The sequence below is a fragment of the Macaca nemestrina genome, chromosome 16 (assembly GCF_043159975.1).
Source record: "Macaca nemestrina isolate mMacNem1 chromosome 16, mMacNem.hap1, whole genome shotgun sequence".
NCBI classification, from domain to species: domain Eukaryota; kingdom Metazoa; phylum Chordata; class Mammalia; order Primates; family Cercopithecidae; genus Macaca; species Macaca nemestrina.
Window position 1 is genome coordinate 95053417 of NC_092140.1, and position 25943 is coordinate 95079359.

A 25943-nucleotide genomic window follows, 5' to 3' on the forward strand; every position below is an offset into this window, starting at 1 on the left:
GCTACACCATTCCAGTTCAGTGGCGTCACTAACCACTGGAGGTCAAAAGTGGAAAAGACATTTCTCCCAAGATACCAATGTACAAGTTTTTCAAGTAAAGTGGAGGAACTCAAAGCATAGCCTCCTCATTTAACATGTTGGTGTAGACATCCAGAAGCAGCAAAGGACAGGTTGCTGGGCAGCTGTGGCCTGCTATGGCTTCTAGGCACTGTCTGAACCTTCCCTCTTCTCAGGCCGTCAGGTTAGGGCATCAGCAGTGAAACTCTGTAAGACTCAAAGCACTTGGCAAAGGAGAGGTGATGATAACAGAGAGCAGAGGGAAAAGATTATCTTCCCACCTTTTGAGTTTCAAAAGCCTAGTACTTTATGGGAATAGAAAAGCCTCTGGCTCAAAAGATTTGAGAGAAAACCCAGTGGGCGGGTGTCCAATGCCCTACTCCCCCAACTGGCCCCAGGGATAACAGAAGATGCTTCCTGGGGGAACTGAAAGAGAGGAAGAGGTATGAGGACTGGTTCATGGGTCTCTGGAAGAGACCCCACTCTCCTTGTCATGCCCTGCAAGGTCTGTGGGGACCCCAAGAAGAGAAGACCTAGGTCTGTGATTTATTTTCCAGGGAAACCCCTAGAGAAGCAGCTAGACTAAAAATATATATAGATAGTTGAAGGGAGTAACAAAAGACGGGGTCTTAGATGGCCACCAAAAACTTCCATACAGCTCAGAATAGCTTGAAAATCAGAAGTTACTTCCTATGTGCCAGAGACATGGTATATCAATGGAACTGAAAGGGAGGGGGCAAGAGGGTGGGACCCAGGAGCATCCCTGCAGCACCCTATATAGTCCAGCAACTGTGGGCCCAATGCAATAATGGACACCACGGTGGATGCTGTATAGACAAGTGACACAGAGAATCAGTGGGCTCTCTGAGGACACAGGATATTATAACCCTTCTCTCTTTCTCATAGAAGCACTTGAGTTCCCTGTTTGCCTTCCCCAGGTAAACAGAACAAACATCAAGCCAGAAGAGGAAAACGTGGCCTCTGGAAGCCACTGGATCTCATTTTCCATTTTCCTCCTGAGCCTTTTTCAAACCCTTGTATTAGTTTGTTTTCACACTGCTGATAAAGACATACCTGAGACTGGGCAATTTATAAAGAAAAAGGTTTAACGGACTCGCAGTTCCAAGGGGCTGGGGAGGCCTCACAATCATGGTGGAAGGCAAAAGGCATGTCTTACTTGGTGGCAGGCAAGAGAGAGCATGTGCAAAGAACCTCACCTTTATAAAACCATCACATCTCCTGAGACTTATTCAATATCACAAGGACAGCATGAGAAACCCCCACACCATGATTCAATTACCTCTCACCAGGTCTCTCCCACAACATATGGGGATGATTACAATTCAAGATGAGATTTGGGTGGGGAAAAAGAATCAAACCATATCATTCTGCCCCGGCCCCTCCCAAATCTCATGTCCTTGCATTTCAAAACCAATCATGCCTTCCAACAGTCGTCTAAAGTCTTAACTAATTTTGGCATTAACTCGAAAGTCCACAGCCCAAAGACTCATCTGGGACATGGCAAGTCCCTTCTACCTATGAGTCTGTAAAATCAAAACTAAGTTAGTTACTTCCTAGATACAATGGCCGTACAGGCATTGGGTAGATACACCTGTTCCAAATGGAAAAAAATGGCCAAAATGAAGGGGGGCTACAGGACCCATGCAAGTCCAAAATCCAGTGGGGCAATCAAAGCTCCAAAGTAATCTCCTTTGACTCCATGTCTCATATCCAGGTCACACTGATGCAAGAGGTGGGCTCCCATGGCCTTGGGCAGCTCCTCCCCTGTGGCTTTGCAAGGTACAGCCCCCTTCCCAGCTGCTTTCATGGGCTGGCATTGAATGTGGCTTTTCTAGGTGTGCAGTGCAAGTTGTTGGTGGATCTACCATTCTGGGGTCTGGAGGATGGTAGCTCCCTTCTCACAACTCCACTAGGTAGTGCCCTAGTGGGGTCTCCGTGTGGAGGTTCCAACCTCACATTTCCCTTCCACACTGCCCTAGCAGAGGTTCTCCATGAGGGCCCCGCCCCTACAGCAGGCTTCTCTTTGGACATCCAGGCATTTCCATACATCCTCTAAAATCTAGGCAGAGGTTCCCAAACCTCAATTCTTGACTTCTGTGTACCCATAGGCCCAATACCATATGTAAGCCACTGAGACTTGGGGCTTACACCCTCTGAAGCAGCAACCTGAGCTGCATGTTGGCCCCTTTAGCCATGGCTGGAGTAGCTGGGACACAGGGCACCAAGTCTCTAGGCTGCACCCAGCAGAGGGGCCTTGGCCCAGGAAACCATTTTTGCCTCCTAGGCCTCTGGGCCTGTGATGGGAGGGGCTGCTGTGAAGGTCTCTGATATGCCCTGAAGACATTTTCCCCATTGTCTTGGTGAGTAGCATTTGGCTCCCCATTACTTATACAAATTTCTGCAGCCGGCTTGAATTTGTCTCCAGAAAATGCATTTTTCTTTTCTTTTGCATCGTCGGCCTGCAAATTTTTCAAACTTTCATGCTCTGTCTTCCTCTTGAATGCTCTGCTGCTTAGAAATTTCTTTCACCAGATACCCTAAATCATCTCTCTCAAGTTCAAAGTTCCACAAATCTCGGGGCAGGGGCAAAATGCCACCATTCTCTTTGCATAGTAAGGATGACTTTACTCCAGTTCCCAACAAGTTCCTCATCTCCATTTGAGACCACCTTAGCCTGGATTTCATTGTTCATATCACCATCAGCATTTTGCTGAAAGCCATTCAACAAGTCTCTAGGAAGTTTCAAACTTTCCCACATTTTTCTATCTTCTTCTGAGCCCTCCAAACTGTTTCAATCTCTGCCTGTTACCCAGTTCCAAAGTTGCTTTCACATTTTCAGGTATCTTTATATCAGTGCCCCACTCTACTGGTACCAATTTACTATATTAGTCCATTTTAATGCTGCTGATAAAGACACACCTGTGACTGGTTAATTTATGAAGAAAAAGAGGCTCAATGGGCTCACAGTTCCATGTGGCTGGGGAGGCCTCACAATCATGGCAGAAGGCAAGAAGCATGTCTTACATGGCGGCAGGCAAGTGAGAGCATCTGCAGGGGAACTCTCCTTTATAAAACCATCAGATCTCATGAGACTTACTCACTATCACCAGAACAGCATGGGAAAACCCATCCCCATGGGTCAATTACCTCCTACCGGGTCTCTCCCATGACACATGGGGATTATTACAATTCAAGGTGAGATTTGAGTGGGGACATAGCGCCAAATCAAATTACCCCTGGACCCTAGCAAAGGCCCTAGCCAAGGCCCTGGGCTAATAAAAGAATGAGACTCCCTAATTTATCTGGGATTCATTTCCCATCGCCCTATTAGACTGACAGCTTGAAAAACAAATTGAGCTTTATATTTGAAAGAGATATTTCTGCAATCTTTGGCCTGCAATACACATGCATCCTACAAGTATGCATAATATTGTATAAACCATTGAACCTGAGTTATCACAACTGAAGACATCTCTTCAAATGGCAGATTAGTAAACTTATGAAAAGTAAGTAAAATTTGTTGTGGGTTGATTATTTGGAGGGTTTATTCCATGTTTGGCAGGACACTGCCCACACCATAGCCATAGGTAAGGGTAGGCTAAAGAGGAACCTTACAAGCCATAACCCCCACCTGTTCCCATGCAGCATAGAGAAAGTTGACTAATGTTCCCAGATTCCCAAGGAGATTTTAGAATTCTGAGAGGAAAAGTGGCCCAGAAATGGTCTCAGACTTGGAAGAGAAAGTTACAGAGGACAATGGCAGGGACTTTCATCAGCAGGGGAGGGGAGTACCATATCCTGGTGGATTCCAGTATTAGACACCTGAAGCTCAGGCCCCCAGCCACACTGCAGCAGTTACTACAGGGGCAGAGAGTGACACCCATAGACTGAGCAGGATGAAGCCCCGCAAAGAGTGCCCACTGGAAAGCAGCTACCCCTTTTCCAATGCTGGAAAATATATCCTCCCCATCCTGCTGCACTTATGTCACCATCAGGAAGAAAGTCAGGTGAAAATAAAGAGGAAAGAAACTGTGAAAAACAGCATTTATCCTACAATGATAAGCTTTGAACTTGACAGTGATTGAGAAAATAACATTTGAGTGTGGTTGAAAAAAAATCCCCGGATTAGACTGGAAATGCCAGAATGGGAAAGATTGAATTATCTTTTTTCTCAAGAGCAAAGTTGAGTTCACTATTTGAAAATAAAGTCACGTTTGCTCAAGCTCCTGTTCATGATGGTCTTATATAGACCAATACGGGCAAAAGGAGTACAAGAAGAGTAGTATCGCGGGAGTGTTCTAGGGGAAAAGAGCAGAAAGCAACAGGTTACTTTGAGCAGGGGAGTCCGTATTACAAACAGATGTAATCCTAAAGAGGGGTTTTTGTAGGGGGGCAACACTGCATTTAGGCTGGAACATCACATTAAGTTTCACATTAGGAAATTCACAAAGGTAGCAATAAAGATAGATGAAAGATAGATGGTTTCTTCTTTGTTGGAAGCAAAGAAACCAGAAAGGCAGCAAACTCACCAGTCCGGGAGATAGGAATAGCAAGGTCAGAAGAAGAGATGGATTTTAGAGAAATTTAGAACGTGAAATAATAAAGAGAACTTGCTGTTTGGTACCTGACTAAAAAGAGGGTGAGGGATTTCAGGTAATTTGTCAAGGGCGAGAGATTGCAGGTAATCTGCCACCGGCTTGTTCGGACAACTGAGTGCATGCAAGTGTTATTCACTAGTTTTACCAGGAAAGGCAGGCTGGGGCGTGGCTGGTTAGGTGGTGATAGGAAATAAAAGTGACTTGTTGAAGATGAGGCACCTTCGAACATTCAGTTGGACGGTTCTGCTAGCCAGAAATTCTGAGAAGAGATCTGGGATGGAACGAATTCTTGGGAGTCGTGGACATACACATGATAGCTAAGGCCTTGCAATGCGTGAGGTTACTTGGTAGCCAAACACAGAGTGAAAAGAGAAAAAGGGCTCAAGGGCAAAGATGTCAGGAGGACGGATGTTGGGCACAGCAAGAAGAGTGCATGATGAGCTCTGGTGATGAGCAGCCAGGAGGTTGGGGAGGGAACGCCAACGAGGCTGTATGGAGAAATGAATGGAGGGTTTGCAGAGGAAGTGGAAGCCGCATCAGAGTCCTGGAGGAGCAGGGTAAGCTGGCACCTGTGGATCAGAAGCTCTGAGTGACAGCGTCGCTGCATTTCTTCTCTCTTCTATGACTGCATGATTCTAGATGAGCTCGGGGCCGCTGTACACTGCCTAACTGAACCACCAACCCGGAAGGGATTTTACTTTTGTTTTTCTCCCATCAACTCCCCTGATTTATCTTAGAACAACTAAGTTCGCCTGAAAATGACAGTAGAATGGCAAGGACTATGTACTATGCGGGGGCAAATCCAACCTTCTGAGTGGACCCCAGCCCCACTGTCCCTGTGAGACTTGCGTCTTCTCAGCACCTCCCCTGAACTACAGATGCTGGAGCTAAGAGTCCCCAGACTACTTTGGAGAAAGATGGATTTTCTAAGTACCCTGAGAAGGATGCCAAGGCTGTGGAGCGCTCTCACAGTGGCCCCCAGACAGGATAGATCCATGCTCTCAACTGTTTTCTAAAAATTTCTATAGCCTCTTTAGTTTCCTTAGGAGCTGGACAGCACTCGGTGCTAACCTTATTTTGCTTTCTGGACCTTCATAAACTTCTGGTCCCTTTTCATCCCACCACATTGGTCATTCGCAGTATAGGCGAGCATTTTGTGCTTCAGTCACAAATGGAATCCAAATGCATTAATCACACTCTGCTAGCAGGGCGCACGCGAAAAAAGCAGCGAGAGTTTGGCTGAAGTCAACCCTGCTCCCCTCCCAGGAGCTCAGTGCCCAGCGAAAGGGTCTATGGAGGGAGCCTCTCTGCTCCCCTGGTGCCTCTGACGGTCTGCCGGCTGCTAAGCTGTTGAGGAGCTACTCTGCCCCCGAGACCCAGGGCAATGCTATCAGTGGCGATGAGACATGGCCTGGGAACAGGGTGGCCAGCTCACGCAGCCCTGCCGCACCCCCTCACACCCAGGCTGAGGCGGGGGTGCTGCGGGGCTGTGCACCTTTGGCGCTGCTCCCCTGCCTGGAATCCCTTTGCTCTGGGGCCACAGCACCCCCAGACCACCAGCAGACATGCCCTGCAACCCGCTCTGACTTTGGCCAACACAGGACTCCGTTAGCGGTCCCCGGGGAGTTGTGGGTCCCCTGGATATTTAACCCTATGCGCAGACCATCCCTTAGGGAGGGGCAGCGCAGCCCGGCAAAGTCCCCATTGGGACAAAGGAAATGCAGAAGCGACGCCAGTTGCTGAAAGGGGCACCTCCACAACCCCGGAGGGGACGAGGTCGTCTCTCACCCCAGACCCCCTTCCCAATGCAAAGCAGTCATTCTTCCCTTGGGGGCCTGCTGAGCACGCACTGATTAAAGATTCCACGAACTGAGGATGGGTTACAGGAGCGGATTGCTCTCCTGCAGCTGACAGTTTATAAATACAGACTTTCCGGGCCAACAGGAAAAGGAACTATTTCTTTGATGCTGCAGGTTTAGCCACAAGTAAAATTATGGTCAGAAGAGGGTCTTGCTATGTCTGGTCTCTCTTGTCAACAAAATAAGGATTCCCGGCTTCCAGAACATCCGCTTTGCCAACAGTCATGCTCAATAAGTCTTTTATGAGTGCATCAAAGGAATGAATGAAACCAATGAAAAAGTGAGCAAGCAGCACCAAGCTCTCCGAGCCTGCAGGCTAGTGGTGGAGACATAATAGAATACAAAGCAAGAGAATAATGTCCCACGGGGAGTCTGCACTTCTTTTAATCCTTTTTCTGCATCATCTTCTTTTCTCCATGCCTCTTACACACCCACTTCATTCATTCAACAAGTATTTACTGGGCAGTACCAGTACACCCACCACGAGTGAACAGCTTACATTTTGATAGAAAGGGGCTGAAAACACAGGTTTTATGGCTGCAGATAATTTTAAAGAAAATGAGTGTTATTAAGGCCATAGCATAGGGTGATGGGACAGTGATGGAGATTGGGGGACAATTTCAGATAAGACAGTCATGAAAGGCTGCGCTGATGAAGCAATATTGGCCGTCCGCTGGCTACTCAAAAGGAGACAGGCCTTTCTGCAGATGGTATCATCAAGAAGAGTGAATTTCAGACTGGAAAATCCCAGCAGAGGTAGTAAAGAGGACATTCAACTATGGAAGTAATAAAAGAGTCTCTAGCAGCTAATGATTTTAAATCCTGCTCAGAATAGCTAAAAGCATGAAGGAATGTACAGACATAACCCTGGAAATTGAGTAATCTTTGTGGTATGGAGGATAAAAGGGGGAGCTAAACCCAAACATGCTGATTATTCACCACAAGGGAAGAAAATGAAGATTCGGGTCCAGGTTGCTGAGTTTAATGTGAATTCTCAGAAAAATGCAAGACTTTCGAAAAGCTGGTTCACATGTCCTCAGGGATCTTCTTGAATGCTCAGCAGGTTGTCCACCTGACCCTGGGCTGAGTGTTCAGAGCATGGAATGCCTTTGTCCAAACCTGAGTTCTTACACCCCCAACTCATCTCTCCTTCATTTTCATTTAATGTACTCACATTCATTCATTCATTCATTCATTCATTCATTTCACAAATACTTAGTGAACACTAAATTGCAGGATGCTACCCTCTAGGGATACAAAGAAGTATAAAGTGCAGTGTTGCCCGCAGCAACTTCAGGAATTAGGCGGTAGGAATTCCACCCCAGGGCTGCCGCTCAGCTGGCTGTGTGCATATGGACAAATTCCTTAGCTTCTCTGCAGGCGGCTGCTTCCTCATCTGTCAAATAGGGATGACAGCACAGACTTGACACTAAAGTATGTATGAAAGGAAGGAAGGACAGAGAGAAGATGGGAAGAAGGAAGGAGCTGAGAGGGGAAGAGGGGCACAGGGAGGAAGAATTGGCACTTACCTCAATTGTGAGGACTGGCTGAAATAGAAACACCTCACACAGTGCCTGGCACATGGTAATATTTATAAATACTGCCCCTCACTTCAAAGAGCTCACCACCGAGTGAGGAGATAGGAACACAGTTCAGATAATGGCTAGCATTTATTGAGTGCTTATAATGTGCCAGTTACCATTCTAAACTGTACACATTTGGACTCACTTCACCCGCAGCACTTGGTGAGTTTGGGTCTCTTACTATTATCCTGACTCCATAAACGAAAACTGCAGGCATAGGAGGGTTAAGTAACTTGCCCGAGGTCACATAAGGAGTGAGTGGGCAGCAGAGCTGGGATTCAAGCCCAGACACTTTGGCTCCAATCACTGCACCCCACTGCCTCCTACAAGTATGAGCAAGTGTGAATACTGCCATGGGCACATGCTATTATGGGGGGCTTGCAGCCCAGTAAGGAAGCGATGTGGCCAAGGAATTCTCCTGGGGTAGGGGACTTCTGCATTTGGGAATTTCAGTATGCCCATGAGGAGGGAGTCAGAGGAAGAGGAGGCAAAGGGCAGCAGAGAGAAGAGGAGCAGAGAACTGGAAGGCACAGAGGAGCAGATCCATGTTGAAGCAGGGGCAGGTGATGAAGGTCATGCTGGTCATGCAGCCACATACACCATGCGAGGGGCTTGGACTTTATCCTCTAAGCAATGGGAGTCACAGGAAGCAGCGTGATCAGAATTACACTTTAGAAAGATTACTCTGGGGGCTGAATGGTCGTGGAAAAAAGAGGGTCATGGACTAGGGAGAGCCAGTTGGAGGGTTGCTGCCAGGGTGCCTCCAGGATCATGGCCAAAGGTATGGACTGGTTCACGACATATTTGGAAAATATAATTAGAAGAAAGCAGTTCTTATCAAATGAAAAGGCTGAACAAGAAAGAGGGGATGAAGACATATCCCATCCCTTTGGAAACTGGAGGGAGACGGTGATAGCAGCTCCTGGACTATGGAAATGTAGGAAGAAACACTGATAGAAAGCTCTCAGGAGCAAGTAGCTGCCTGCATCCCAAAGTCAGAGGGAGTCCTCCACCTCCCTTGGAAAATATTTCTTTTAGAACAAAAAACTTTAAATATATGGGAAAGTAGGGGGAATGGTACAATAAATACCCATCACCTAGAGGCAGAAAGAATGAGGGTCATGATCAACTCAGTTTACCACTGGAGGCTATATGAGTAAACAGCAAACTGTTCTCACAAAAGCAGGATGTTGGCAAACTGACAGACTGAGTCCGCTGCCCGGAAGGAATGCTGAGGGCAGTCATGCCCCAGGCATAGTGTTTCTTATGATTATCTACAGGCACAACTGAAGCCTGTTAGCAATAATATGAACCTGTGATCAAGCAGCTAATCAACTGTGAGCTCCTCCTCCCTGCTATTGCTACCCAATAAATACAAAGGGCTGTAGAAGCTCAAGGCCCTTGCTTGCTAGAAGCAAGGAGCCCCCGGCCCCTTCTTTAGAACAGTTTCTTTTGTTTTGTTTTGATTTCTGCGTTCATCCCCCTTTGTTCAGTCCCATAGTAACCATCACAACTCTTCAACTTTTCCCACATCTGCTTCACATATACATATTTTTATTGTTATGCAACATTTCATTTTAGTTTTTATTGTTGTCAAGTCATTTTAAATAAGCTACAGACATCATTACATTTACCCTTAAATACTTTAGTACATATCACCAAAAAATATTCAGCTAAGCAATTACAGTAACATTGTCGCACCTTGAAAAAATTAACTATTGAATATCATCTAAGACTGTATTAAAAGTTCCCTAACAGTCTCAGTATTATTTTATAGTATTTTTTTTTTTTGAGATGGTGTCTTATTCTATCACTAGGCTGGAGTGCAGTGGTATGATCTCGGCTCACTGCAACCTCTGCCTCCTGGGTTCAAGTGATTCCCCTGCCTCAGCCTCCTGAGTAGCTGGGACTACAGGCGCACGCCACCACACCCAGCTAATTTTTGTATTTTTAGTAGAGATGGGGTTTCACCATGTTGGCCAGGATGGTTTCGATCTCTTGACCTTGTGATCCACCTGCCTTGGCTTCCCAAAGTGCTGGGATTACAGGCATGAGCCACCACACCTGGCCAGTACTTTTTTTTTCAAAACAGGATTCCATTAATGAACCCATATTGCTTTCGTTACACTTCTTTAGTCTCTCTAAATCTCCAACTGCCCTTGCCACATGATTCTCCTGAGTATTTGATATTGACTCATTAAAGAAACCAAGTCAGGTTGCCAGGTAGAATACCTCACAGTCTGGATTTGTCTGATTGTTTCAGCCCATGTCACTTCTAATTTGTTCCTCTCTTCCTCACATTTCCGGTAAACTGGAAGTTCTAAAGGCATGACAGGATTCAAGTGAGACATGTTGATGAGCACGTGTCATTGGTGACACCATGGCATTCATACAGCATCCGATGCCAAGGTTTTGGTTTCAAAATACCATCCTGCTATTATGCTACCAAATGGAACCTGACAGATTCCAGGTTTGGAATGGGGAATGAAGTAGGTGGGCCTTGTTCTAGAAAGCACAGAAGTACCCATTTACTAACAGGTCATGTCAAAAGAACCCAAGAGCCAGCGTAAGGCAAACTCTGGTCAAATTTGGAACACCCTGAGCATCAAAATGAATGACGGGAATTGACTAAAACACAATACATAAAATTGTATAATACTCAATAATCAATCCATAGTCAAAAAAAAAAAAAAAAAATCCTCTGTTACTTTGAGAAGCAGCAGTGGCCCAGGCACTGTTGAGGCCGTTTGCTCTCAATAGCAGCTCCATCTGATCTAGGATTCTGTGTCTTGAATCCAGAATACTCTGATCTTGACTTAAACTTGGACCAAGAACATAGCTACCCCTCATGTGTGTGTCTGGAACAATCTGGTTTAGGTATCCACGATGATTCCCTGCTGGCAGGAAATTAGTCTCCACTAATATTAAATAATTGCATGGTAGTTTAAGCACCAGGCAACTTGACAGGTTCTATAAATCCCAATGTTACTTGTCAAGACTATAAGGTTCTTGAATCTGTTCGAAGCCCGAGTGCACGCCAACAGACAACATGAGGTTGGGTGGAGCAACATGCTATTTTAATGAGCACCTGGGTGCTGGCGGGCTGAGGCCTAAAATGGTGTCAGCCCCAGGTGAGGATGGGATAGGGGTTTTATAGTCCTCTGTAAACAGGAAGTGTCCTAGTCTGACGTGACTGCTACGTAGTACCTGGATGGCCTCTTCTTCAGGGCTAAGTGTCTTCTAGCCAGGGTGGGTGTCTTCTGGCCGGCTCCATTCCTGCTTCTGCTATCTTGCTGGTGTACGCTGCTGACACAAGTGGCCTTATGCCATGGGACTGACCTGAGGAGGGAGGAGTTACTTATCCCTTCAAGCTTTCGGGCTGCGGGGAGAATCTTTCAAAGATGTTATAAATTAAGAATTTATTCATCATTTTTGGAATTAACCTTAAAAAAGTTCAGGTTGCTAAGAGATGTAATTTTTGGTTAACTACAGAAGTTTTTAATGTTGCATTTTGCTGATGCAGCACTTCCTCAGGATTAACTGGGTTGCCCTCTCATCGTCAGCCTGTACGTGAGCCACCTCCCAATCTTTGTAGCCATCACTCAACATTAAGTTGAGAACATCCTGAATAGCCAGGCTTGTCAATTATTCAAGGGAAACCAAGAAGGCAACACTAGCATATGATAAATAGACCTTTGTACTATTGGAGGAAAAAAAAAATCTTTCTTCGTACTTTCAATTTCAGAGGAAAGAGGTAAAGCCATGATTCTCGTGGGCATTTAATCAGCAAACCTATGTTTAATTGACAACTAATATGCAAGCTCCTGGGCCTCTATCAAATTTCTTAAGAGTAGCGTGAAGCTCCTGATGTCTTCCTGCCTTCTCATCAATCACATTAATGGTCTCTACTGGAAACAGAGCTCCTGACTATAGACTAAGCTGTGACCCAGTTACCAGGGTACCGTTAGAGTAGGAGAAGCTCTCTTTCCTAGGGCTTCTCTTTCACCTTAAAGAAAATATTCTTCACAAGTCTTCATGGTTTAGACAGTGTAACAAGTGGTTTAAGTCATCCTTACTTACAGCTTCCTTACGGGCCATTGTGAAGGCTATAATCTGACACTCCTTTAATAAGCTCCCTATACTCCTTTTCGAGACAAGCAGCCTTGGCAAGAAGTATAATTCAAAAAATGGACTGCCCAGAATAAAATTCCCAGCTCAAATCACAGGCAGAGCTATTATCACACCCATTTTATATTTCTGTCTGTATTTATATTTATATTTCAGTCTGTATTTCATGCTTATAGGCTCATGGCCTTCTAAAATCTGATGCTTTTAGTTTGGAAACTAGTTTCTTGAGTTCCATCTCTTATGTGCAGTCAATTCTCTCCAAACCATTATGAAGGCATCCCTCTTTGCTGAGGTTATGGCAGACACAGATTCACTAGACTCTCTCCATTGGGTGGTGGCTTTAGTTTCTCAAAAAGAAGGTCAGAGAAAGGTTCCTAGAACACAAACTCTATGGAAGCATGGATCACGGAGATTCAAATAATTTCCTTTGCAAAGACTTCAGTGAATTCCCTCTTCAAATCTTTTTTAGGACAAGACTGGGAGTGTGAACATTTCTGTCAGCTTCAACTTCTTTTTCCCCCAACACTGTTAAGTTCTACCGAACATTTTAAGTTCCAAGATACACGTGCAGGAGGTGCAGGTTTGTTACATAGGCAAAGATGTGCCATGATGGTTTACCACACCTATGAACCCATCAATTAGATATTAAGCCCAACACGCATTAGCTATGTTTTCTGATGCTATCCCTCCCTCCACCATCCACCTCTGACAGGCCTGTGTGTGTTGTTCCCTTCCCTGTTTGTTGGCAGCATGTATAGCTTCTTTTGAGAAGTGTCTGTTCATGTCCTTTGCCCACTTTTTAATGTTTTTTTTTTTTTCTTGTAAATGTATTTAAGTTCCTTGAAGACTCTGGATATGAGACCTATATCAGATGGATAGATTGCAAAAATTTTCTCCCATTTTGTAGGTTGTCTGTTCACTGTGGTGATACTTTTGCTGTTCAGAAGCTCTTTAGTTTAAGTAGATTCAATTGTCAAGTTTTGCTTTTGTTGCAGTCACTTTCCACTTTTTCATCATAAAATCTTTGCCCATGCCTATGTCCTGAATGGTATTGCCTAGATTTTCTTCTAGGGTTTTTATAGTTTTGGGTTTTACATGTAAGTCTTTACTCCATCCTGAGTTAAGTTTTGTATGTGGTGTAAGGAAGAGGTCCAGTTTCATGTAAAAAAGGGGTCCAGTTTCAATTTTCTGCATGTAGCTAGCCAGTTCTCCAGCACCATTTATTAAGTACGGAATCCTTTCCCCATTGCTTGTTTTTGTCAGGTTTGTCAAAGATCAGATAGTTGTAGATATGCCATCTTATTTCTGAGTTCTCTATTCTGTTTCATTGGTCTGTGTCTGTTTTTGTACAGTACCACACTCTTTTGGTTACTGTAGCCTTGTAGAATAGTTTGAAGTCAGGTAATCTGATGTCTCCAGCTCTGTTCTTTTTGCTTAGGATTGTCTTGGCCATATGGGCTCTTTTGATTCCATTTGAATTTTAAAGTAGTTTTTCTAATTCTATGAAGAATGTCAGTGGTAATTTAATGGGAATAGCACTGAATCTAAATAAATTACTTTTGGTAATATGGCCATTTTCATGATATTGATTATTTCTATCCATGAGCATGGCATGTTTTTCCATTTGTTTGTGTCCTCTCTGATTTCCTTGAGCAGTGGTTTGTAGTTCTCCTTGAAGAGGTCCTTCACTTCCCTTGTTAGCTGTATTCCTAGGAATTTTATTCTCTTTGTAGCAATTATGAATGGGAGTTCATTTATGATTTGACTCTCTGCTTGTCTATTGTTGGTGTATAGGAATGCTTATGAATTTTGCACATTGATTTTGTATCCTGAGACTTTACTGACGTTGCTTATCAGCTTAAGAAGCTTTTGGGCTGACGATGTGGTTTTCTAGATATAGGATCGTCATCTGCAATAGATATAGGATCATGTCATCTGCAAAAAGAGACAGTTTGGTTTTCTCTCTTCCTATTTGAATACACTTTCTTTCTTTCTCTTACCTGATTGCCCTGGCCAGAACTTCCAATGCTATGTTGAATAGGAGTGAGCTTCCATTTCTTTACCTTCATCAATTACTTTTTCTTTAATCTCTTGCAACCTCGTTGGGGTAACCTCCCATGGCCACTCACCCATCACCTGATTCATTGCTTCAAGAAGCAGCTCTCCTGTCAAATGCGGAAAGGCTGCCAGGGCATGGATTCACCTCATAACCCCCAACATCCCGATATTCATTAAAAATGCTGCCACTGGGACCCAGCCTGAAGCACCACTTCCACCAGGCTTTGCTTTCTTATGGACGTTTCTATCTTCACATCATGTTTTCACCTGTGTTTTTTCCTCAGAAAACAAAGTCTTCCAACCTCCACAGTCCTGCCAGGGCAGTTCAGAGCAGCCTTGCCCACATCCACAAGGGCACCTCACCCCATCCGACTTGGAGGGCACGCGGGCAAATGTGGGGGCCCAAGTCCACACCCAGCTCTGGCCCCCACATCCCCTAGTCTGTGAGGTGCTGCCACAGCAACTGCTCAGTCTGACCCCAAAACCCCTACTGTTATTTGATTCTAATTGCCACCCCTCATGTTCTTCTACAGGTAGTGTTGTCTCCCAATTGCATAAGAATGCTGAATAAGATTTCTGAACTTTCACAATAGAATGGCAATCCTACCCCTGCCTCTTCTAGCGTCCAGAACACATAAATGTGTATTTAGCCCCATATGAAGTAGCCAACACACCAAATCCTTTGGGAGAATTGTAGTTTTTTGCCATCCACTGCCAGCAAAGGCTCCACTAAGACTTGACAGTGAACACCCCTTAGGCAGTCTTTTTTTTTTTCTATACCCCACCACCAGGAGTTTCCATTTTTTTAACTTCTATCAACTATTTCTACCCATTCTTGAATTTCTTGTAAAGGGAATCATATGCTTTCTTTTGTGTCTGCCTCCTTTTGTTCAATATACCTGTGAGAATCATTCACATTGTAATGTCTACCAATAGTTTTCTCATTTTAATTGCTGTGAAGTAATTATCCATCATTGTATGCATATATCATAATTTGTCCATCTCTTCTTGGTAGACTTTTTTTTTTCAATTTGGAGCTGTTATAATGAAGCAACTATGAACTCTGAACATTTCATTTTGTGGAACTGTGCACTCAGGAGAGGAATTACTGAGACATAGTGTACACCAGAGGTCAGCAAACTTTTTCGGTAAAAAGCAGATAGGAAATATATCGACTGTGCAAGCCATACACTCTCCATTGTAATGAGTCAACTCTGCCATAGACAATATGTAAACAAATGGGCATGCCTGTGTAATACAATTTTGTTGACAAAAGCAGGTGGTGGCCTGGATTTAGCCCATGGGCAGCAGTTGGCTGAACCCTGGCATAGATGTTTGGTTTGCTTTAGTAGAAAATGCTGAATAATTTTGCAGTATGGCTATTCATTTAGTACTCTTAAGCAATACTTTATAAGAATTCAATAGATGCTTCACATTTTTGTCAACACTCAAAAGTATCAGGTCTCTTTAGTTTTGCCATTGTTGTAACCACATAGCATGTCTCACGGTGGGTTTATGTGTGATCTCATTAACGATATTGAACACTCAAAATACATGTATTGGCCATTTGTATTTCGTCTCTTGTGAGGTGCTTGTTCAAGTCTTTTGGACATTTTTGACTGCGTTGTGTTCTTGGATTTGTAGGAGTTATATTGGCTATGAACCTGTATTATCTACTGCTGCATAGCAATATTACCATAAACTTAGAGATGCAAATAAACATACATTTGTTATTTGACAGTTTCTGTGGGTCAAGAGTCTCAGCATGGCTTAGCTGGGTCCTCTGCTTTAGGATCTCTCACATAGCTGCAACAGTTACGTTGGCCAGGGCTGTGGTCTCATCTTTTGCTCAAATGAGGAAGGATCTTCTTTCAAACTCATGTGGTGGCAGCATTCAGTCCCTTGTGGTATATCCACCTTCCAGTCTGCTTCTTGCTGCCTGTTGCCTACAGGTTGCCCTTAGTTTCTTGCCATGTGGGCTTTCCCAACGTGACTGCTTGTTTCCTCAAAGCCAACAAGGAAGAGTATCTCCTCATGAGATGAATATTACAGGCTTATGGAATAGAGTCACATACACATAGTGACATACATCCCACCACTTTTGCCACATCCTATTGGTTAGAATCAAGTCACACAGGCCCATGAAAACTCAAGGGGAGAGGATTACACAAGGGTATGAATACCAGGAGTCAGGGGTCATGGGGACTAATTTAGAGTTGTCTGCCACAGAGTCCTTGTCAGATATGTCATACATATCTTCTCCAGTCTGTAATTTGCCTTTTCCTTTTGATAGAAAAAAAAATCCACTTTTTAATTTTGTAGATAGTGTTTTGTTGTTGTTGGTTTGTAGAGTCAGGGTCTCATTACATTACCTAAGCTGGTCTCGAACTCCTACCCTCAAGCAATTCTCCTGCCTCAGCCTTCCAAAATGTTGAGACTGCAGATGTGAGCCACCACACTGGCCCTAGATAGTGGTTTTTTATTACCTGTTTAATAATTCATCGTTTACCTAAGATCATGAAGATATTTTAGTCTGGTTTTCCTCTAGACTAGTGTTTCTCAACCTTGGCAATACATTTGAGGCTAGATAATTCCTTGCTAATTATTCTTCTGTGCATTGTAGGGTGTTTAACAGCAGCTCTGGCCTGCCCATCAGATGCCAGTAGCACTTCCTTCCAGTTGTGACAATCAAAAATCTTGCTAAATGTCTCCCAGGGCTAAAAGGCCCCCAGTTGAAAAGTACAGTTCTTAGATGCTTTATAGCTTAATTTTGGAATATAATGTCTATAATCCGAGTTAGTTGCTTTATATTGTTCCATATATCTAATTTCTCTACATTTACTGAAAAGTTCATTTCCCTCATGAATCGCAACTTTGTCGTACATTAAGTAATCATATATGTATGGATTCTGTTCAATTTATCTAACTTCAATCGTCATGCCAGTAAAACACTTCCGTAGTTTTTTGGTAGGTCTTGAAATCTGTTCTTGTAAATCTTTGAATTTTGTCATCATAATTGGCTATTCTAGGTCCTTTGCATTTCCTTCTATATTTTGAACCAATTTGTCAATTTTTACACACAAAAAAGTCTGAGATTTTTACTGGAAATAAATCTATACATCAATTTGAGATAATTGTCATAACAATATTATTTCAGTACATAAAATGATAAACCTTACTTAGTTCTTTTTTAATATCGCTCAAGATTTTCTGGTTTTCAGCATAGAGATCTTGCAACTATTTACTTCTAGATATTTGCTAATGCTTTCCAGCTTTACTGAGGTATACTTGACATATAAAAAGTGTGTATACTTAGTGTACATGATTGCATATATGTATACATTGTAAAATGATTGCCACAATCAAGCCAATTAGCATATCCATCCATTCCTGCACTTTTTTTTTTTTTTTTGGTGGTGGTAAAATTTAAGATCTACTTCCCTAGTATTTAATATTTCTTATACCATTGTAAATAACATTGTTTTCCTAATTTTATTTTCTAATTGTTTGTTGCTAGTATGTAAATATACAATTATTTTTTATATCAGTCTTGTATCTAGCGATCTTACTAAATTCATTATAAGATACTTTGAATTCTGTGTGTATGCAATCAGGTCATCTGTAAATATCTTTTTACTTCTCTTTACTCTTTATATAATTTTCTTTTCTTTCCTCTGACTGGGATCTCCTAAACGATGTTGAACAGAAGTAGTGATGGTGAACATTCTAATCTTTCCTCCAAATTTAGGGGGAGAAATAATTCAATATGAAAGCATTAGGTATTATGACACTTTTTTTGTAGACACTCTTTATTATATTGAGGAATTTACCCAGTTTCTGAAAATTACAAGGTTGGCTGCTGAATTCTGTCAAATACTTTTCTTCCTCCTTTTTTGTGCAGCTATTAAAATGGTTATACATTTTTCTCCTTTATTCTATTAATGTGGTCAATTACTTGACTTTTGAATGTTACAGCAGCCTTGCATCCCTGGAATAAACCCATTTGGTCATGAGTCACTATCCGTTTTATGTAACCTCTTTTTACATATTGCTGGTAATTTTGTTTAGGATCACTGTCTTTCATGTTCATGAAAGGTGTTAGTCTGTGATTTTCTTTTGTCAAGTTTTGGTGTCAGAGAAATCTGGGTCTCATAAATTCAGTTGGGAAATGTTTCCTTTTTCATTATGCTCTGAAAGAGTTTATGTTCCACAAACACAGTATTGCATCTTTAGATGCCTGGAGAAAATCACCGATGAAACCATCTGGGCCTAGAGTTTTCTTTGTAAGAAAGTGTTCAACTTTTAATTACATAATTTAGTCTATAGAAATTACATCTCTGATTATGAATGGAAGACAATAGAAACATTCTTGAAGATGTCAATTATATTAATTTTTGAGGAAATATACATAACTATAATATATAGAGATGTGGAAGCACAAGAGGTCTTCAATAAACCCAGAAATGCAGAGAGCACTGATATTTACATACCCACACATAGCATCACTTTTAATTTAGCATGCTGCTATTGTTTTCTGCTCCCAGGCGTCCTAGAAAGGTTATTTTCATGTCTGGATTTCTGATTTAGCTGCAAGATGTAAAAATCCTACATAATCAGACAACCCGCTTTGGCTATATCATCAGGAATGGCTTAAAAGCAAAAATGACATTCCAGTTATTCCACACACAAATCCCTGATATTAACATCCCTATCCTAAAAACAGCCATTTGGAAGGAAAGCCCTATTTCAAAGCAAAGGAAATGTGAATAAGACAATATCTGCTCCTGGAAATGTCAGACTCAAAATTGAGTTCTTTAGATGAGAGTCGATTCTAAAATAACATCTCTGATTTGTTATATAATAAAACATAATGGCTTTATAAACTTTATATAAACATTGTCAATTTCTGATGGTTTTCTCTTAAAAGGGTAGCTCTGAAGTGATTATTCTCTCTTTAAACTGTATTTACTGGGCTGCTGACTTTTTTCTCTGATTTCATTCATTCCTTTTCCCCATCTCCCCTTCCCATTCCCAGTCTAGACTAATGAACACAATATTTGAGAAATAAAAAACTTAAGCAAAGATCTTTTATTCGTGGTTAGGCTTACACGGTTCCAAAAAGTAAACATAATTAACAAAACACTTAAAAGTACCAGAGGAGGTGCCCCGGTGTCAGTAGAAGGCACTGATCAGACCAAGGAAGAAAGCTTGACACAGATCTTCATGTACAGATGCCAGCTTCAGTCCTGTCAAATGAACATGTTGTTCTCTCACTGGTAACAGTTAGTAGGCCGGAGCAGAACTGGAGACTCTTCTCCACTGGTGTAGGCAGCCAGGGCTCTCCAGGAGTATTATTATAGATGACGTGAAGGTGACTACCATGGTGGCAATGACAACAATCTCAGTTACAATGACAACAAAGCTAAGGCCATCAGTAGAGGCTTGATACGATCTAGAAATCCTTCTGGAGCCTCTCCTCAGCTGATCATCCCTGATACATCCCTTGGATGGCCACAAAATCCATTTTCACAAAACTGAATCCAATGCATTGTGTTATCACTGCAACACACACGAGTTCTGGTAGTTGCTAATTTGGAAAAATGGTAAATACTAATACTATTGCATCATTTTGGGAATGAGTCAAATCTATACTACAAGAAAAACATATGAACACACACACAGGTACTTTTGGTGGTATGGCTTTAAATTCTGTGCTTGGCTATAAAAAGCATTATAAGCAAAGTTAATGAATAACAGTTTTTATTAAAAAGAATAAGTAATTTACTATACCAAAATCAGTTTAAGACATATTAAATCAAATTTTACGCAAATACCTTGACAAAAACTGAATTATATAATTAAACAGAGTGCTCTTTATACATTAATACTGAATATGTTACTATATATTAAAGATATAATTTGAAAACTAGAGCTGTTTCAAAATACTGTGTTCAAATGTCATTCTTTGGGGACCCAGAGAAATTGCCTGATTACCATGTTGTCCTTCCACAAGGGGTTTCTCTTCTGAGTCAGGAGAGAGTCATTAAGTCACATTAAAAAAAAAAGAGTAAAACATAAGGTCCAAATTTAATTCACTTCCTGAGACTCACATAGAGCTTGCTGACTTGAACAAAACACATCAACATTGTTTTAAAATATTGAGGACACTATTTTCTGGCAGCATCTACTACACTTTCTTGTTACAAGCAGGCCATAAAGAAGGGCTTCAGGGAGAAATAGAACACAGATGAACTTCTATAAAGCAGTACGAAGCCCTAGAAGACGACCTCATTCTCTTTATGAGGCACAAACAGCAACAGAAGAGATGAAACGTAACCACCATGATTGCAGGCTTCAGGGGATTTCATACCTAGAGTTTCATGAGGTTTTTATGTACAGTATTATTCCTTAACACAGTATTACTCCTACTGAGTTCCCAGGAAATAATTTGCATCATCAATAATATGGTTTAAAAGTTCATACCATTGGTAACATCCATGTCAAAAGCCTTTCACTCTTCTTTTTATATATACAAATAGAACTGTAGACAGTCACATCTCTCCAGGCTCATGCCCAACTGCAACTTCCATTATAATGAAGAGACAGAACAGGAAAGGGACTTCTGGTACCATTGATTTTCCTGCGACAATAATGAAAACGGCTGTATCACAGCTTGTAGAATAAACAGTCATCACTAAGTGTTAAAACAACTGCATAAGTCAAAAGCAAGTGATTTTTCCCAGAAAAAAAAAAAAATGTTTCTCCTATGACCCCTTTTCTTCCTCTGTCAAAAAATACCATACATAAAATCTCCCCCTAAAGTCAGGAAGCGTCCAATGCCACGTGGCAGACACAAGCGTTGTGAGCACAGCACAGTGGGATGAGGCCACAGTCTCCAGTTCATTCCCTGCGCAGGCTATGCTCACAGGTCACCCTGCTTTATAACTCCTCTCGAAAACCTTTCTGTGTGTCCTGCCTGGCTTTGGCTTCCTCAGTGGGTGCCAACCATGTGAAATACACCTTCACTGGATCGATGTTCCAGTGTTTGTGGAACGATATGGGAACTTGATGAGAAAGGTAGTCCTTAGGGTAATCCACCGGCCGAGCCTGCAGGAAAAAGAGAGAGTTAGGGTTCCTTGTTGATTGAAAATAATTTTGCTGCAGAAGAGCATTTGAGTTGATAAAGTGGATTGCTTTACTTCACTACTTAATATTGGCTATGGGAATCTAAAAGCAAAAAGGAAACTATTTTCTGATCTCTTTCTTCTAACTCCAGGTTCTTTGCTTTTGTGTCTCCAATTACCTTAATACCCCAAATGCACTGCTTTTTGCTTCTATGTTCCACAGTCTTGCCTCTGGGAGATTCCTGAACCATAGTAATAAATACAAAAAGCTTTCTTTGGTAAGCCATTTAAGTTACTATTACCACTTCGGCACAAAGACAGAAAAACTGTTACATTCCAGGTACTTCTAAGGAAACTCTGGCCATATGTGGGTTGTGGGGGGCCAGGGCAAAGATTTCTCAGATTTCCCTTGGCCTGTCTACTGCTCTAATGTGTAATTAGGTGACATCATTCGAAGAAAGAAAAGGAGCTCACTGGGGGAGAAGGATCACGTAACTCATACTCTCTTCCTGCCCAAATATCTAGTCTAGTTCCAGAGGTGTAAATGAGGTGTAAATGAGAATCGCAAGTAACCCAAAATTGTCTGCGAAAGGACCTAAAAAGTTTTTATATTATCTACATTGCAACATTTTTTAGAGGTTAGAAAATAAAACTTAAGCAGAACTAGATACAGGTTAGAATAAGATTGAAGAAGTAACCTATAGGGTTAGAAAGAAACTGAAATCAGATACTATGTTGTTTTCTCTAAGCAAAGTATCCAGTTTCTCTTGGGAATCTGGGAATCACCTTTTTTTTTTTTTTTTTTTTTTTGAGATGGAGTTTCACTCTGCCGCCCAGGCTGGAGTGCAATGGGGCAATCTCAGTTTACTGCAACCTCTGCCTCCTGGGTTCAACTGATTTTCCTGCCTCAGCCTCCTGAGTAGCTGGGATTACAGGCATGCACCACCATGCCTGGCTAATTTTTTGTATTTAGTAGAGACGGGGTTTCACCAAGTTGGCCAGCCTGGTCTCAAACTCCTGACCTCAGATGATCCACCTGCCTTGGCCTCACAAAGTGCTGAGATTGCAGGCGTGAGCCACTTTGCCCGGCCAGTAACCATCTTAAATTTGTTTATTAATTTATATGGGCCATCTGTTTTATAAAGTAACTCATTAGGTCATCGATACTACAATTGTCTTGACTATCAAAACCAGATGTGATGCATCTTAAAAACAAGCCTTTTGTAGGCTACTATTTTATTACAGTCTGCCTAAATCTTTGATATGAATAAACTCCCTTAAATGGTTTACAGAATACCTTTGTTAAATTTTATCTCATTTAATCCTAGAAACAACCTTGTAAAATGGACAGAATATTATGGTTCACTTCCAGTTTACCGGTGAGGAAACCGGAGCTCCCAGAAGTAACATGACTAGCAAACACTGGACTAGAGACCAGAGAGAGGTGCTAAGCCCAGGGCCAGTGCTCTGCCAGGGCACGGACTGCCTCTGCTCAAGCCGTCTCACCACCGGCTGGGCACACTCAGCAGCCCCTGGCCTAACCTACCTCCACCAGCACAAATATACTATTCAGACGAGTGTTCCAACAATAATATCTGCGGAGAAAAGGTCAAAAGAATCTAAGGGGAGAACTTTCACAACTGCTATTTTTAAGAAATTGTAACTGCTCATGGAGATAAAAATCTAAGAGGAATTTTAAAAGGAAGAAACAGTGAGACAGACAAAAAATACACACTGGAATATAGTCTAATAGAGTTGGGAAAGGTTTGAATATTAGGTGAAGGAATTCATTTATTATATGATGTTTCTTTGCAAGGCCCTCTGAGAGAGTTTACTGGCAAGGAAGAAAACCAAGGACAAATACTCTCTCAATTCCGTTAGAAGATAATTCCACAATGATCCCAGAAGAAAGAGTAGTTCCCCCTTATCCATGGTTTCACTTTCTGAAGTGTCAGTGTCCCATAGTCAATTTTAGTCTGAAAATGTTAAATGGAAAATTCCAGAAATAGACAATTCCTAAGTTTTAAGTTGCGGGCCCTTCTGAGTATCAGGATGAAATGTGGGGTGTCCCACTCCATCCCGCACTGGACAAGAATCTTCCCTTTGTCCAGCATCTTCATGCTGTCTTCACTCCCCGCCCCTGAGTTGCTAGAAGCCGCCTCATTATCCAGTCCACTGCTGCAGTATCACAGTGCTTGTGTTCAAGGAACCCTTATTTAAGAATAGCCTAAAGCAACAGTAGTGATGCCAGCATACAGTTATAATTGCTCTATTTTATTACTGTTCATCTCTTACTCTGCCTACTTTCTAAAGTAAACTTGATCATAGGTATGTAAAGTATAAGAAAAAACAAAGTATACGTAGGATTCAGTATATCCAAGGTTTCAAACATCCACTGGGGGGCGGGGGGAGGGGGAGTCTTGGAACGTACCCCCTGTGGCTAAGGAAAGGCTACTGTAAAAGCAATGGAAACAAATCCTTGCTTGTTTTTCACCTTTAAAAATGAACTGTTGAAGACAGAAATGCATCTAACAGGAAAAAAAAATAAACCGTAACATTTTTTCCCTCGATTAATGCAGATTCTAGAAGTGATTCACTGCATCTCAGGGAGCCTATGCATGCATTAAAAGAGCTGACTTATTAAACATTACAATTTGCTGGTCATTTTTGACAAACGAGGTCATGGAAAAGCATTAGACAAAACTAGAAAAGTGAAATACATCTAAAATGGTATCTTTAATACCAAGAAGTCTATGCAGCCTCTAATAATCATATCTCTCTGCCCAAAATGCCAAGAGGAAATCCCAAACAGGAGGCTGAGGGGTGGGGAAGAACTTGAGGAACAGAGTGTGGTAGGCATCTGCATACAGGAAGAGAGAGGGGCTGAAACTGCATAAGAAAGACCTACAGCCGGACGGGCGTGGTGGCTCAAGCCTGTAATCCCAGCACTTTGGGAGGCCGAGGAAGATGGATCACAAGGTCAGGAGATTGAGACCATCCTGGCTAACACGTGAAACCCCGTCTCTACTAAAAATACAAAAAATTAGCCGGGTAAGGTGGCACACACCTGTAGTCCCAGCTACTCGGGAGGCTGAGGCAGGAGAATCGCTTGAACCCAGGAAACACAGGTTGCAGTGAGCTGAGATCATGCCACTGCACTCCAGCCTGGGCAACAGAGCAAGACTTCATCTTGAAAAAAAGAAAAAGGAAAGACCTCCTACATTGGGCAAAATTAGAACTTTTCATCTGTTAATACTGGAGCACACTAAACAGGGCAACAAATGGAGACTAAAATCACATTTCCTTAGACAAATGCATTTTTATAACTGTGTTAAAAAAATGATTTCCATACCATACAGTTCACCCACCATAATGGTGGTCTAAAACTTTTTGGGAAATTTCCGGAGTTGAGCAACCACCAACCATTGCACACTGCCATGTCCATTAGTGGCACATAATTTTGGAAGAACAGAAAACCACATGCTCTAGGTGCTGTGCTTTCAACAAAGGGAAATACTAGGTATTCCCTGGAGTCCCCTTCTAAATCTGTGAATTCACAATAACTTTCTCTAAAAACAGAAGAAATGTGATGGCTCAGGCAATTTTGCATTTGAGACTGCTTCCAAATGCCCACTCTGTCTCTAGCTCATCAGGATTCTTACATTTTATCTCTTTGCCTCATATTTCTTTGTGAAGATGAACAAACACAGTTTGGACCAGTGTTTAAACACTATAAATGGAAAGCAATGTCCAAATCATTATCAAACTCTCTAAAAGAGGCTTAAGAATTGGAAGATACAGGCCTTATCGGTTGGGGAGGATGGGTTTTAAACATATTTTATGATTTTAGAAGAGTTTAAAATGTATGTGAATGAGGGAAATCAAGGGTTCTGAAGTGGGGGAAACAACAACCTTTTTTAAAAAAAAAATCTTCAAAGGACTTTTGCCTACAGATGATTTTCCTTCTTTCTTCTCTCCTTATCATTTTATTAGCTAATTTATTCTCCCCTAAATGAAAAGGGCTGCTATAAAAATCTAAGACCTGTCACACTAACCTTGATAAATTATTTCCCTTATACACTAACAGTTTTAATTACCCCTTTTATTGTGTGACTGAAACACCATGAAACAGAGCAAGAGAGGGAGCTGCAGAGAATAACACTTTCTTTCCTAAGTCATCCTAACACAACACAGGCTTAAAGCGGGTAAGACCTCTCTAAGTCCTAAAGGACAAATAAGTATCTTCTAACTGACATCAGAAAGGAGGTTTCTCATACATTTCCTTATATTAAAGGTCTATTTTTATGCTCTGTTATTGTCTCAAGGATACAGAAATGGATTCTGCCTTTCCTGATGATGCAAACACTTTCTTAGTCTTATTCGAGTTGTTTTCTATAGTACTATTTCTGTCATGCTAAGTTTTCTATATTGCTATGATAATGTTTGCTACTGGTTACTAAATAAATAAAGCATGGGCCAGGTGCAGTGGCTCACATCTACAATCCTAGCACTTTG

General features: G+C 42.0%; 1 protein-coding gene and 1 long non-coding RNA gene across 3 annotated transcripts in view; one reads left to right on the forward strand and one right to left on the reverse strand.

The window, feature by feature from the left end:
* Window positions 1–25943, forward strand: part of LOC105485992 (uncharacterized) — a 539662-nt gene that overhangs the window by 451380 nt on the left and 62339 nt on the right. The gene's annotated exons all lie outside the window — the stretch shown is intronic.
* Window positions 19378–25943, reverse strand: part of LOC105485984 (beta 3-glucosyltransferase) — a 120346-nt gene continuing 113780 nt past the window's right edge. For both annotated transcript variants that reach the window (XM_011748618.3, XM_071081669.1), the window contains exon 15: window positions 19378–21411. In XM_011748618.3, coding sequence (XP_011746920.1) covers window positions 21244–21411 — 168 coding nt within the window. In that variant the 3' untranslated portion in view covers window positions 19378–21243. The remainder of the gene's footprint in view (window positions 21412–25943) is intronic.